Source organism: Rosa chinensis, chromosome 7 (assembly GCF_002994745.2).
Source record: "Rosa chinensis cultivar Old Blush chromosome 7, RchiOBHm-V2, whole genome shotgun sequence".
Classification (NCBI taxonomy): Eukaryota; Viridiplantae; Streptophyta; class Magnoliopsida; order Rosales; family Rosaceae; genus Rosa; species Rosa chinensis.
Window position 1 is genome coordinate 52,727,420 of NC_037094.1, and position 15,847 is coordinate 52,743,266.

The 15,847-nt window shown below is 38.8% G+C and overlaps 1 protein-coding gene and 1 long non-coding RNA gene across 2 annotated transcripts; one reads left to right on the top strand and one right to left on the bottom strand.

The window, feature by feature from the left end:
• The first annotated feature begins 10,753 nt into the window (after positions 1–10,753).
• Positions 10,754–11,458, top strand: LOC121050670 (UPF0481 protein At3g47200-like). The gene has a single exon (XM_040511498.1). The coding sequence runs from the start codon at positions 10,754–10,756 to the stop codon at positions 11,456–11,458; it is 705 nt and encodes a 234-aa protein (XP_040367432.1).
• A 1,345-nt stretch (positions 11,459–12,803) lies between these two features.
• Positions 12,804–15,625, bottom strand: LOC112180878. Its single transcript, XR_002928542.2, has 2 exons — positions 15,141–15,625; positions 12,804–13,189 (listed from the first exon to the last, which is right to left on the bottom strand). It is a non-coding gene; the product is annotated as an uncharacterized LOC112180878 (long non-coding RNA).
• Between the last annotated feature and the right edge of the window lie 222 nt (positions 15,626–15,847).

Consider the following 15,847-nt stretch of genomic DNA (forward strand, 5'->3'; position numbering starts at 1 on the left):
ATTTATTATTATTATTATTATTATTATTTTCCATTTCTCTTTTACTTTGTTTTGCTTTCTCTCTTCTTCTTCTTCTTCTTCTTTCTTCTGTCTTCTCAATGCACTTCCACAAATACTACCAAAGATAATTGGATTCCGCTTCCTTGATGGCGTTGACCACGGTTGACCCGTATTGATAATTTCGTCCTTTTATCATAACTCCAATTTGCTCCAATTCACACCATTTTCTCTCATTTCCGCAACTCCGCTTATGTTCTGTTTGGCTCCAATTTCACAGGGCTGGTCAACAGTCTCTTTTCTGTGGAATGGTGACCTGAATGCGCGGGCGTGCCAGCATCATTGGGTGCAATCGTCGGGGATGTCCCTTGACCTAACTTCTTTTCAAGCTCTTGTAGACGAGTAGAGCACCAACCTCATCGCGGGGTTCTTTTCTGCCTCGTGGTCGAGGACTTTTGCTTCGTTTCTTCTTGTCACACAATCGATACTCAACGTTTTGTAGATTGAGCATAGCGAATAACTGGGAAGTAGAGGAGAAGCAGGGGTTTTGCTAAAGCTTGACTTTAGCTTTGCTGGTTTGCGAGGGCGTTACCCTTGCTTCGTTGGTTGAACTAGTGTCAGTGGCAGTGGTACTGGCAGTCGGCTCCTGGGGAGACTAGGACTTGAGTACGGTCACCGGGTTTGGTTCGATGGCACTGACAGTTGGCTCTTAAGGAGACTGGGACTGGAGTGTGGTCACCGGTAAGAGATAGGTTGCTCCGGACAGACTTGGATAATCGTAGAGATTAGTTGATTGATTGGCTGTCCTTTGTTTTTTCTTTCTAGCCTCAAATATAGGCTATTCTGTGAATTCCCAGTCCTCAGAAAAGTGTAGAATATTTTATTCTGGACCATAGGTATATGACCTGTAGAAGCATTACTGTGGGAATCTTGGCAGATATCATAGATAATTGTTAATTGATCCGGATATACTTAAAATAGGAATAAAGCTGATTCCTCATTGGATGCGGGCCATTGGGACATGGTATTTAAACCTATCTCCGCGAGCGCTCCACATTAGTGGCACACTAATATAGTCATGATGCTATAATCCTATTTTTCTACAAAAGTGACCATACCCCACAGCACGCTTAGCACTTTTCTTCCACCGCGAGGGAAAACCCTACTGTATTCTCTGAGCCCCACGTAGGCAGGGAATCTTCATGATTACTCGGAGTGGTACTCTGGGGCATGGGTTTCCAATTAGTGTGACAAAAAAATAAAACATGTATGTGTGATAATCATTTTCAACATAGTAACCATATATGTCTGTCTATATATATACTTGATTAGGTGATAACCAAAAACAGAACAAGCATGTCCTAAATAGATTTAAGGGTCCTTGACCAAAAGCACCAAAATAACAAAAATTATCTCACTTACCCCAGCAATAGTTTTTTCTTCCCACCTACACAATTTAACAACAAATGACTATTTTGCCCTAAACACAATTAATAAATTACAGCTTCGCCACTCAATATCAATCTCTCTGACTCTCTCTCTCCTCTCTCCCCCATCTCTCCCAACTGACCTCCAGCTCTCTCTCCTCTAGCTCCGGCGATCGACCCAGCCCTCTCTCTCTCCTCTGGCTCCGGCCCTCGACACGGCCCTCTCTCTCTCTCCCCTCCAGCTCCAACGTTCGACCCATGCCATCTCCCTCTCTCCTCCAGCTTCGGCGATGACGCAGCAACTCGGAGATCAGAGGAATATACTGGCTTCGTTTCCGGTTTCATGTGGTGTCGTCTTCGTCCTCTCTCTCTCCCGTCCTTGTCAACGCCGGTGTCGATGCCCCAGTAGAGACCGGTCGAGGGCCTTTGAGCTTCAGAATGGAACCCAGTTGTCGACGATGGGGATGTGAACAACGACGCCGTCGGAGAAGCCGTGGCCCTGTTGTTCGATGGCGCAGACAGCAAAGATGGCTGCTGGCCTCACTCGCCGCACTCTCTGGCCGCAATCGGAACTGGAGTTGATTTTTTTTTTTGGCAAACTATGTTTTGAATTTGATTTCTAATGGCTTGCTTCGTTTTTTTTTTTTGTGTCTCCTTTGCTTTTTTTTTCTTTAATTATCTATTGTATGATTGAGCTGCAATCCGGCCTCCTTTTTTTTTTTTTTCTTTTTACTTTTTGGTAAAATAGGGGGGCAGAAGGTGAAGAAGCAAAGAAAAAAAAGTTTCATCGGGGATAATAGACGTCTATTGGGAGGCAATAGACATCTACTGGAGGGCAATAGACGTCTTGAATTGGTGTAATCTTCTCTTTTTTTTCCTTATTCAAAGTTCTATTATGGGGCAATATATGTTGAAATGTCTATTGGGGGAAAATAGACATCTATTGGGGGGCAATATATGTTTTGAATTGTTGTAATCACCTCGTTTTTTTTTTCTTTAATCAAAGTTTATTGTCTAAATTTAGAGAGATTAGTTCCCATTCCGACTATCGAAAATTCTATTGGGGGGCAATAGACGTCTATTGCCTTTTTATTAGGGGGCAATACATGGCTGATAGTAGGGGGTAATACATGGATGATAGTCATCTATTATGGGGCAATACATGGCTGATAGTCGTCTATTGGGGGCAAAAAAACTTTCCGGTGAGATTTTCAGCAAATTCTGGTGGGCGGTACCCGGTGACCGGAATCCAACGAAAGTTGACCGGAATCCGTCGGAAGGTGATCGGACTCCGGCGGCCGGTGACCGGGCTCTGGCGAAGTCTCTTATGGTTTCTCTCTCTTCCATTTTCTCTCTCTCTCTCTGTAAGTAACAAATGGGTGAGGGTAAAATGGTATTAAAAAAATTAAAAAACAAAAAAAAAATCTTAATGGGGTATTAAGGAAGACCTCCTTAGAGTGTTTTAGGTAAGAGGGAATTAAAAAAACTTAATGGGATAAGTGGGAAAAAAATCTCTAAAAATGGTGTAAATGGATAAAAACCGTAGATTTAAAGCCTAGAATTTAATCACAGATAGATCAACTTGACCTAGCATGTCAAATTTACCTTGTTAAGATTTGTCCAACAAATGCTGAAACACACACTATGGATAAATTAACCTACGAATACAAAAGTTGATAGAAATAAATGTTAATTGCTTCATTTACTCAAATTTTCTAGCCATCGCAATCTATCACTTTCATTCCATTTGAACCAGATGTTGTTGTCAATTACACAGTTAGGACCATTTCCTTTTCCCAACTATCTCCTTTCTTTGTTTTGGGTTTGTGATAATGAAATGCTAGCTCATTTCCAATAACTCGAAAAAGGGGTTCGGTTGTCCAAAAGTTTAGTCATTTTACATTACCATCAGAGCAAAAATGAAAACTCAAAACCAGTATTGTTTTTTTTTCTTGTTACTTTTTGCTTATGCTATGTGCGGCGAAAATTAATAATAGTCATCTTTTTTCTTTTGAAAATGGAACAAAGTTTAGATTCCTTTTTTTTTTTTTTTTTTTTTAAAGAAACCACTGAAAGCAGCTACTTTTAATTTGTCTTATGATTGAAGATAACTTTATTGTAATTTATATGTAAATAGAATGTTGTAACTTTGTGGTCAATGTACATAGTAACTTTGATTCAATTACATCTAAATAGTATAGAAAGATGTGGTAATTTTGCTTTGATTCAATTAATAAAATATAATTTTGGTCTAATCAATGTATGTGATGTATGACAAAAATCACAGTAACATAGTCACATCGTCATTAACGCGTAAACATAACTTAAGATGCAATATTAAAAAATCCTGCTGAATTTCTTATGACCCAAGGCATTGGATACTTCGTGTGGGAATGGGGTAGAGGAATATATACATTATACATTATTATATATAACAAATTACATATAAGTTATTGACAAAAGATGACTTGACATATACATCCTTTAAAGATTGAACTAAACATATAAGGACTAAATCTTACAAATACGGACAATTTGCTCTTCACTTGCCACATGTCATGAGTTAATTTACTTTTTTACCTTTAAATACTTCTTTTGACTTCCAATCCCTTTATAAGGACTAAATCTTACAAATAAGGACAATCTGCTCTCCACTTGCCACATGTCATGAGTTAATTTATTTTTTATCATTAACTACTTATTTTGACTTCTTCTTTTTTTCTGAGAATAATCTTTTTACATTACTTTTTTTTTCTTGAGAATAATACCTTTATTTTACTTCTAAAAAAAAAAAATCTCTTCTTTTTACACGTTGCTATGAGAGAAAATCTCAGAGCTCTTTAGCAAATTTCTTTTTCTTCTTTATTGCTAAAAGTGTCCTTGGTTCAGTAGCAGCTTTATTTGCAGTAGCAGGAGTAGTAACAGTAGCAATATAAGGAGCCGTAGTAGTAGTAGGAGCAGGAGCAGTAGCAGTAGCAATAGCAGGGAGCCGTAGTAGTAGCAGTAGCAGGAGCCGTAGTAGTAGCAGTAGCAGTAGCAGGAGCAATTAGATCTGTCAATCCATGAATTTCAGATCAATTCAATTTGAACACTAGCAGATCATATCATTGACAGTAGTCGATCATATCATTGAACCAAATTGCAGATCATATCACTGAACAGTAGCAGAGCATATCATTGACATAAACTATAAACTATATAGTAGCATATCAATTCAATTTAGCAGATCATATCACTGAATAGTAGCACAACAGCAGTAGCATATCATTGAGACATTCACATAAACAATAATTGGCCTTTCAAAAATCCTTCCTAACTGAGGAACCTTTCATAGAGTGGATTTGCTTTTAACAAATCTAAATGCATTTTTCACTTGGGGAATTGTAGACACGATAGTATTAAGCAAACTTCATACTTAAGCTAATCATAATACAATACTGATGCAAACCTAATGATATAAACCTTGTCAAAAGTGGAAGAAACTACATTATGGACAAGATTCGAATGGAATTTGGACATTATAACTATAGTGAAACTCTGAACTATATGTCAACGCACACTTCATATATAGAAAATCTGAATCATTTTGCAACTGCTTCAAGTCCCAGAGTTCAATGAGTACCGTGATGCACTCCAATTCTACTCGACCTACATATCATTCTCAGTTTATATTGGGTCATCAGTCATCATCAACTAAAATTGTCTAGATTTTAGTTTTAGAATGATGAACAAAGAAACGATACAGATTCAAAAGGTTCCAAAATCCCAAAAACCAACAAACTCTTCCTCTACAAATTAGACTTGACTTTTGTCGCGGAGCAAATCAGTAATAGATTAATAGTACTAACATCTCTCTAATGTGCATTCATTACTCCAAAACACCAATCCTAGATCTATCAATGCAAAACTACCAATATTTTCACCGACATGCAATCCCATTTCTTCATCCAAACACACATTTTCACACATCCATCATGATCATCATTGATTCATCATCACCATCTAACATGAAGCTAGCAAATAGAAATTGCACGACGCTGAACACACCGCCACAATCAAAATCAACTCGATCAAAAACCACAAGCATTCAATCTACGCAGCTCACTAAAATCTCAAAAAAGGGCACTCAAATTTGTCAACTTTTACCTTCAATGAGAGTCAAAAACTGATTCAAGAAGGCATTAACCTGATCCTTTTACAAATACCCACCAACAATCCCAACCAAGAACAGCCCCACCAAGAAAATACCTTTAAGCGCCAACCCACTCTCGCCCTCATCATCATCATCACCTCCGCCTCCGATTTTTTCAATCTCGCCGCCGCCGTCACTCTTGGGATTATTGAAGAGCCACTTGAGGCTCTGTGGCAGAGCAGTGGTGGTCTTCTAGAGGTGGCTGGTCTTGTTCTTGGTTTGTTTGAGAGACAAACATGGTGAGAGGAAGTGGAAGCGGTGGTGGTTGGGTTTGAAGAGGAAAGAAGGGTGGGAGGAGGAGAAGGGAAGCGGAGGTGGTTAGATTTGGCGTTGGTTCCTTGGGTTTTCCGTTTCTGGGTATTGGATATGTGAGCCCCCGAAAATTTTGTTTAATTTTTTAAGGTAAATTTTTCGCCAATAAGATTTTTTTTCACAAGGTCACTCAAGTGAAGGAGTTGAATTTGAAGATTTCTTTGGTGACGAGATTCTTAAATTTGGGCCAATGTTCTTTTATTTGGGCCTAAATTGTTACTAGAATTTAGCGAGACAAATTGTCGAAGTAAATTGGAATAGGATACGAATTGGGTTGTAGCGAATTTGAATATTGAGTCTGTTAGAGAAATCGTTGGTGAAAAACGAATCAAAGTTACGAGCCCGAAAACCCGAAAGCGATCAGCAAGGAGTATTACGTAATTTGACGTGAGGGCAAATTCGACATTTCTCACGTGCTAGTATAAATAGGAATAGAAAACCCTAAAATCTCATTCTCGCCCTTTCTCCTCTCCCAGCCGCGTCCTCTTCTCTCTCTCTCTCTCTCTCTCTCTCTCTCTCTCTCTCTCTCTCTCTCTCCGACACTCTCTCTTCTTCTCTTTGCAACCACCGGAGACTCCAGCTCCAGCCACCATCTCACCACGCCGCTACCCCCAATCGATCCAGCATCCAAATCCAACCCAAGCCCAAGCCTCACCATCGACATGCATAGACTCCGGCCTCCACCTGCGATCCTCCGAACCACAACGCCATTGTCGCTACCTCCTTTCGAATCCCGGCTACCACCTCACCACACCGCCATCACCGCTCAACTCAGTGGACTACGGAGATCAAAACCCAAAAGCAACTTCCCTAACCGACGCCGGAAGACCACCGTAAGGGCCATCGTCGAAGACGAGGATCTGCGGTTCTTTGTTCTTCAATTTTCGGTCTAAATCGAGCTATAACACTCACATGGATACAATCCTCGCTTCACGAACTCCCAAGCCCCCAAATTCTGGACCTCCGACTCCGACCAGAGCTACCGCTGGTGCGTGGACCACCGTAGCTCCGTCGCTCACAGTTGCCGGAAACGTTAGGTCTTCTCGATTAGGTAACTTCCTGATTTCTCTTAGCTGGAGCTTCTGGTTTGAGTAGAGTGAGCCCTACTAACTTGTTGTTTAATTTGGAGTATGAGGTTTGTGAAGTTCTGCATTTTTGGAGTTTTGGAGAAGAGGAACTATTGGGTCAGTTCATTGAGAATGGATGGAGGTAAGGACCACGAACTCTGTCTTGCATATGAATTTGGTTAAGGTTGGATTATTAAACCCGTCCTGCTTGCTAGGAATTCGAGTGATTGTTGGTCAAGGAGCAGTCGAGCCAGAGCAGCAAAGATTGGATTCGCCTTTGTTTGAAAAGGGAAGAAATGGTACGGATTAGGCTCAGTTTCTGTTTTGGATACAAAAGTTGGTGTTGGGTTGATTGTTGAGTTTATACTATCTGCTAGGGATTCGAAAGATTGGTGAGGATGGAGCACGACTATGTTGGATCGAGTTACAGTTTGGGAAAGAAGAATGGTAAGGGCCTGATTATTCTGAATTGTGAAATTGATGGTGATGGTGTTCTGTTTCTGATTGTTGTAAATGGGTTTGTTGGAGTTGTTTTAGAAAGTGAAGTTGTTAAAATCAACAGAAAGTAGTTGTTGCCTCATGAATGGAAAAGAGTAAAAATGGTGATATGGTGGTTTAAACGTTTGGTATGGCATCTGTGCTGATGCTTGTGATCTGTTTGTGTTTAATTAAGGAGATGAAATTGTTTTAATTGTGGATTTGTCGTAAATACAAGGTAGACAAAGAATGGTTAAATTGGTGACCTTTATGCGGTTAAGTGAAATTAGGACATTCAATTTCGATAAATGAAGTAAATTACAAGTGAAGTACTTTAAAAGCTACCATATCCCAAAAATCGTAATCCATCGGGAATGGTAGTTGTGTTTTGTTTTCTTAAAGTAGAAATGCTAAACAAATGAAGGTGAATGTGTCAAGTATGGTCACCATATCCCAAATGATTTAAATGCTATATCATTTGGATTATTTGGGAATGGTGGTTGCTATTTAATTGCTTAAGGTTTAAAAGATAAAATAAAATGAGGTCAAACAGGTTGACCGAAACTTTAACATGGAAACAAGTGTGATCACCATATCCCGAATGAGCTTACTACGTTAAGTGAATTGTTTGGGAATGGTTACCATTAAATATCAATTCAGAATAAATTGTTGACTCATAAAGAAATTGAGCAAATGAGTTATGAATTGGTTACTTATTGGTTTAATTTTATTATAAAGGACTCGAGCGTGTGCCCATGAAATTGGAAAAAGTATCGAAAGGCAGAAACGAAGCTAAGTTTGGGTGAGCACTCCAATTCCAGGTAGGGTGAGCTGTCCCTTCCTTGTTAGAGGCTTTTCGATATATGTGGAATGCTATATTAAGATAGTATGTTGCCTGCAAGTGCGCTTTTGGTTGTTCATTAGTCAATGCCTCGTGATATCCGTGTTTCCATAACTGATAAATGTTTATTGTGAAAACCGAGGCCAGACTTGCATGTTGAGATACTGTACCCATCGTATGTTTGTACTTGTGACCTGAAAGTGAATGGGACCTAGACGCGTAGATTCCTAGGGATCCCACGGTGTCGATAACCGTGAACCTCCGGAGGGGGCTGTGCTCCTATGTTTGTCGAGGAAAGGTAAGTACAGACAGTGAACCAGTCATAGGAGACTCAGAGCCAGGAAATTGACACTTTCGCTACTTGTAGTCACACAGACTACAGAGTAGTTGGCCGGTTCTCGAAGGATGACGAACCAGGTCGGTCACCGATTTGTTTGAGTTTAGCCGGCAGGTAAGTATCTCGGAGCTCCAAATTGTGTGAAGCATACTGCATATGCTTTATAAAAGAAATAAATGTTTGTGGTTGCCTATTTTTAAAGTATTTTCGATAAACGTGCACAATATTATGTAGTAAATATTTTCGATCATTATTATCTTTCAAACCTAACATGGTTGGGTTAGCCCCTACTGGGCATGCAAGGACGAAAGCTCACCCCTACAACAGTGTGCAGGTTTCGAGTATGTGATCGGGGAACATACAGAGGAGGCACATGGCTCGGCTTGGCGCAATTCTCGTTGACTTTGTTAAAAGAGGGTTTTGGTCCCTTATCGTATTTTGAAGTAGCTTGTTGATTTACTTTTTATTTATTTCCTATTCGTTTAAAAAATTAAATAAATATTCCGAGAGACCCGTAACCCTGGGGCGCGTCTCCCAAGCTTGTAGTTACTTAGTGATTTGTTTTATTTTCCAAATTGGGCTCCTTTTGCAAGCCCAAAACTTTTAGCCCATTTCAAATTCCGCTTTTGAAAATGTGTTGTTTGGTTGCTAGAACGACTTGTCCAAGAAAGTGTTTTGTAAACCAACAGTTTGTACCCAAAAGACCTTGCGATTTCGAGTTGATAAGTTATCAGGATATTATTTGTGACATGTCGGTTTCTCATTGGCTCGGGGTCGCGGCGCTGTGGGACCCCCCTCGCAGGTCACCACAGGATATTGGGTCAGTGGCATGCCCGTAAATTGTGATGAAACTCGAGCATTTTGGTCATTTTTCATTAAAATTGGGAGTCAGGCATGCATCATTTGGTTTTTGGGCCTGGGCTCATGTCCTTCTTTGTGTAAATCTTTTTAAAAGTGAGTTTTATGTGTTTACATATTTGGTCATGTGCTACTATGTAATTTTCTAATATTATATATGGTGGAGAAGATGAGATCCAATAATTAAGCTTTGAAGGAATATAATCTTTCCATGCGAATACATGAGAACAACAAGAAACAACAAATTTAGCAACATGATGTTTCAATGATACCGTGTTTGTTGAATAATTAAAACAATAATTATGGACTAATCTGAGCGTCTTGTTCTCGACAATCGGCTGCTTTCAATTTTCTAATTTATTATTTCAGTCGGCTGTTGATATATAGGATGTCTGGCTTGTTGCAAACCAAAGTCCACAGGGACAATTCATTTTCACACCAAAGCCAAATGATCGAGACATCGAGATCGATAAACTGCGTTTTAAATTCGATCAAGGAAGGAGCCTGCAGCAAGCAGAAGTACTACGTACATACTCCATCAACATTTCGAGAATATGAAGCACTAGGTCAGAAAGCAGAAGTATTGCATCACAGTAAGTTTCTCCCAGAAATTATACACTAAATGTATTTAGTTACATTGTGAAGCAGTAGGTCAGAACTTAGAGATGCATAATTTCTCCTTTTATTTTGTTAAAATCAATCTCAAGGATCTAGTTTTTGGTCAAATTAGACTCAGATTAGATTTTACTGGGGCTAAACTTCTAGATATATATATATCATTTGAAACAGGGGTTGGAATCCAACCTTTTATATATGGTATATGAGTATCTAATATTTGTTTTTCTTTGCAGTTGATTGTAGCCTAATCCATTTTTCTTCTAAATATAATGAAAGAGGACGACTACCACTGTTTCAAAGCTAGAAAAGAATTAATTGCATTATGACAGAGAGTAATGTGAACGGCGAATGCTTGATCGAAATTAGAGACGAGGAAGAGAATGGGATTGCAACAAATAATGTGAATAGCCAAACTTTTGAGTGAATATATTAGAAATGAAGATCAAGTCATAGCATACTCCATTCTAGGAAAAATTCGTCCGCAAGCTCCATCACCACCTAGTGCTTAGTGCTTGCATATATAGAATCCCCGATCTACAACTACAAAAGAGGCTGCACGAAAAGGATTTTGTTCCGAGTTTAGTTTCAATTGGACCATTTCACCATGGAAAAAAGAACCTGCAAGCAATGGAAAGAATGAAACTATGGTACCTGCACAACCTCCTTATTCGAAAAGCCACTCCCGAGACCAACATGGAACACATTGTTGAAAAAATTAGGAGTATGGAGGAGTATTGTTGTGATTGCTATGACGAAAAAATTGATCTGAGTAGTGCAAAGTTTGTAGAGATGTTGGTAGTTGATGGTTTCTTTATTATTGAACTCTTCCGCAAAATGATAGGAGACATGCCCAGAGGCGTGGATGATCCTCTATTCAATAGGTCAGGGATGTTGTCTATAGTACAAAATGACTTGCTTCTACTAGAAAACCAACTGCCTTGGAGAGTTCTTGACTGCTTATTCCATCAAGTACCTGGTGGAAAATGCAAGTCCCTTTGGGAGCTTACTCAAAGGATCCTTCCGAGTTGGAGAGGTTTAGAGTATTTTGTTTCTCATGTTCCAAATACATTGCAAAGCAGACATTTACTCGACACTCTTAGAATCCTTTCAGTTGAATTTGAATCGGACAAGAACGAGAAGGTTTGTCCATTTCGGGTGCGGATCCCTTCTGCGACAGAGCTTCTTCAAGTCGGAGTCAAATTTAGACGTAAAAGAGGTTTCGACAGCATACTCAACATAACCTTGCTCGATGGAGTGATGGAGATTGCACCAATAACTTTGGACGCCGAAAAATCTGTCTTCAGAAACCTCATAGCCCTTGGAAGAGTATGAACCAAGGCACCATAAGTATCAAATTACCTCTTATGCCAGGGTCATGCATGACCTTATTAAATCTAGCAAAGATGTGGAGTTTCTCATGCAAAAAGGCATTATTAACACCATTAGTCTGCGAAAGGAGGACATAGTCTATTTCTTCAACACCATTCTTGATGATAGTAATACAGTCTCCTCTTGTTCCTCTATCGTGTTACTATCCGCCCGAGTGACCGAGTATTATGATCACCGTTGGCTACGAAGATGGATAGCGTCAATCAAGCGTGATTACTTGTACAATCCATCATCAATATGGTCAATCTCTAATGCAGTTGTGTTTATAACAATTTTGACCATCATACAAACCGTGTATTCAGTTCTCTCTTACTACAAGTCGTAACCTTTCGATAACCACTTCTGCTTTTCTCATCTTCTTCCTTGTAAAGTTCACTAGTCTACTACCAGACAACTACATGCAGTTTTTTCATCTCACTATAATCTCTATTTATATTTTCTTTCAATGTAGTATAAATAGCTTAATATTTTCCCGAGAAAGCTGAAACACTCGGGTAAGATTTACCCTGCCACCCATACAAAATGTGCTAGAGAAAAGATGTTGCTTCAATTATTACTTCAAATTTTCTAGCAATCAATCACTTTCATTCTATTTGAACCAGTTGTGGTTGTCAATTACACAGTTTGGACTACTTTCTTTTCTCAGCTATCGTTTCTCTTTGTTTTGTTTTTGAGATACTGAAATGCTTCATTCCCACTAACTTGAAAAACGGGTCCCTCTTTAGTCACTTTCCCATTACCATCAAAGCAAAATTTAGCACTCAGAAAAAGTGTCGTCCGTTCTCTTCTTGCTTAGGTATTACCTAGTGAAATGATTGCTTATATGATGCGACAAATAATAATTTTCATCTTTAACAACCAATATAAAAGTCGATTTTGAAACCTCTCATTTGTGAAAATGAGACTTGAGTTCGACTCTTGTATTTATTTCTTTTATTCAAAAGATGGAGCAAGACTAAAATGATACTCCATCCTGTTAAAGTAGTAGTCCTCCATCCAAATCAAGCAGAGGTTGATTTAAGAGCTAACTCTCTCCCCCATCCCCTCCCCGAAGACCTATCAAGAGCAGCATAATCCGTGAACATGAATGACTTGAGCTTGGCACCAAATCTTCATTATTATAATTGGTCTTTGGGTCTAGAATCCCAGCATCAACACTAAAAGCGCACTTAATACTGTCCTCATTATTAGCAAGGAAATCCTACTTAATATTGTCCTTGCTATTAAGTAAGGAATGCTAGGAACCACACCATACACTAAAAATTTATAAATAACCAGTCTCAGTCTATACAATCTTCTACTCTGCAACGCAAATTCAAATAAGTATCGTAATGTAGGAGAGGGAAAAAGCATTGCATAAAATGGTAGTCCCATTAGGAGAATCATATGTAATGTGTCAAAATGGACGCTAATACAACAGAGAAGGTCAGGAAGCAATTTGGAAACTAACAACTACTTATATGACAGCACCACGTGAGCATTTTTCTTTATATATGAAGTTCAAAGGAAAGGGTATTACCCATGGAGGCTTCCCAGCAGTTTCAAAAGCAGATTGCTTGTTGATGTTAAGCCTATGGGATTGGGAGTATGTAAGAGGTAGCAACTTCATGGGTGATGGATCATCTCCAAGCAACTGCTGGGATGGGATCAGCTCTACAGGGAATAAAATATGCCCTGCTCCCACAAAGAAACAAATAGTAAGACTTAAAACCAAATTCTAGCTCATCCTCCAGATCATGAAACCCTACATGCCCTCAGGGAATATATAACCTAATACTAATATCTTCAGATTTCAATCACTCAAATTCGGAATGAATATAGGCTTCCACTTACCATCGAAACCCAAATGCTCCATACAACAACTCAACACTGGATACTCACAGAGAGACAAATAGGCAGGACATCTAATTAAACCTTCTGTGTCCACCAGATCATGGCATCATCACCTCCCTCACAAATAAAACCTAATAATAGTATCTGATCTTTCAGACTCCTAAGAAAAGGATTCCACTTCATATGAATACTCAAACCCTCCATACAAGTACACACAATTGCATGCTTAACAGTAGCTGAACCTATAATGAATAACTAAAAAAGACTTCAAGAAAACAGTAACATGCCATATATTATTCCAGAAGCAAAAGGCATAAACCATCTTCCACTTTAGAAGAAATATGTCTCTTTGCCAAAAAGAAAGAAAGAAAGAAAACGAAAAAGAAATATGTCTAGAAATAAATCTAGAGAGAAAGAGGAGTAGTTATTTATTTAATATGCAGACAGTTATAGCCTACAACGGTGGTTTTCAAAGGCACACCAAGAAAATGTAAAACGAATTTTAATTGGCATCACCGATAGCTGCCAACAAGAGACTCTTTCCTGACCTGAACTATAATGCCATTTACCTCAGTTAATTTTTTTATTTTAAGTGAAATGACATATCGCTTTGGTGGGAATTTCCCTACATAGCATAAAACTGATTCGATGAACGATACTATACACCATCTTGTTTTCAATAGTGCTACCTCTATATACATAGTATTTATACTCCACAGACTCAGTTTTATTTTCAATTATGCTCCTTATATTGGCATGCCTTCATACCACACAAAATGTTGAACAAATCTGTCTAGTCTTGGTGATCCCACAAATGGCACACTAAAACATTTTTATTCATATAACTCTACCTAGGAATAAGCACTCTGAATTGTTCTTCCCTCTAAGGAATCAGTTAAAATCAACATTATTGATTCAACAATTTTAAAAACAAGAAGTTTCCTTCCAAAGGTGTTTCAGTCCCTCTCACAGATCTGATGCACACCTCTTCTGTTAAGATTTTTCAAATTACTTTGTAAATACACCTACAGATACCAGCATGAACATATCATCATAGAATCACCAAAATTCAACATAAGTGTTTAGAAGAGCAGAAAGTTCTTTCAATAACAACATGCTGAAAGCTTTATATATACCACTTCAAAACCTTAAAACAAGTATATCCAATCTTTATGCTACAATTAACTGTTAGCTTTCTATTTCATCTTTCCCCAATCAGATAATGTTTATTGTACAATAATGTTCTAATCAGTTCGCGGAAGCTAATAGCTTCATAATTCATGTAATGGCTCACTGAAAACCGCATTACTAACTTCCAAAGAGTAATTATGCTGTGATAATGATGCTACTTGACAGGGAAAGTACACATAAATGAAGAACCCAGAATCTCAAAGAACATTGCTTTTCTTCGGTCAAAAAATATCAAAATTCTACTTGGCTTGGGTAACTTGTCAGTATATTTAATCCCGTAGTGTCGTTACCACCAATTATTCTCAATCACTATTCTAAGATCTATGAATGGCCAAAATAGTGTCAAATTGGATGTATTTCAGTAATGGAAAGCAGATCTAACACCGTAAATGAAAAAGTATAATCTTGATTTCCCATTGTACATATACTATATCACAAAGTAACAAAGCCGATACAATATTACAGATTCAAAATATCAAAATCCCAATCAATCAATCAAGGGGCAAATATAACCACCAGCTAGGCCGCTCAACACCGCAATAATTCTAACATGTACAAACACAGAGAGCAAGAGAGAGAGATGAAAAACCCAAGTGCAAACCTGAATTGAATCAATCAATCAATCAATCCCTAATTCCAAGTTCGACCTCGAGCTCATCGTCGTCTTCAAACAACTTGAGAAGCCTGGCGTGCTGCTCCTCTCTCTTCTTCCTCTGCCATATCCTGAACAGAAACACACCGAACCCAGCCACCGCCGCCACGCCCAGCAACACAATAACTACCTTCAGCGCTACCGAAGAGCCACCGGCTTTGTTGCTTCCGTCGTCGTCCTTTGCCCGAACTGAATCAAACAGCAACGGGATTGTGAGAAGGAGGAGGAGGAGGAGGAATTGCACGCATCGGTTGCCGGTTCCGGATCCATTCATGGTCTTCAGACCTGGCGAAGTTTGAGAAGGAAATGGAGAGTTTTAGGGAAGAGGAAAGTGGGTTTTGTTTTGCTTTTTTCCTTGTGGATTCTCTGCTGTTGTTTAACGACTTAAACTTCAAAGTCTAAACACTCCAGACAGGTTTTTTGCTCTTTTTACCCGTTGAAGATTGGAAAGTCATTATATTTTTGCAGCCCTCGTGTTTCTATCAAATGGTACTTTTGGCACTGTGCTTCAGGAGAGCGACAATTTTAGACATGCAATTTTAATTAATTTTACCCTAAATTTAACGTTAAGAGGAAGAAATTTAGATGGTCCACCGCACCAAAACCTATCCCTTGTCTGATGAGGTAATGAGGATGTTGATATCGGCTTTTTTTTT

Excerpts from the sequence above, each read along its gene's own strand:
- LOC121050670 (XM_040511498.1), top strand. The coding sequence starts at position 10,754 with ATGGAAAGAATGAAACTATGGTACCTGCACAACCTCCTTATTCGAAAA.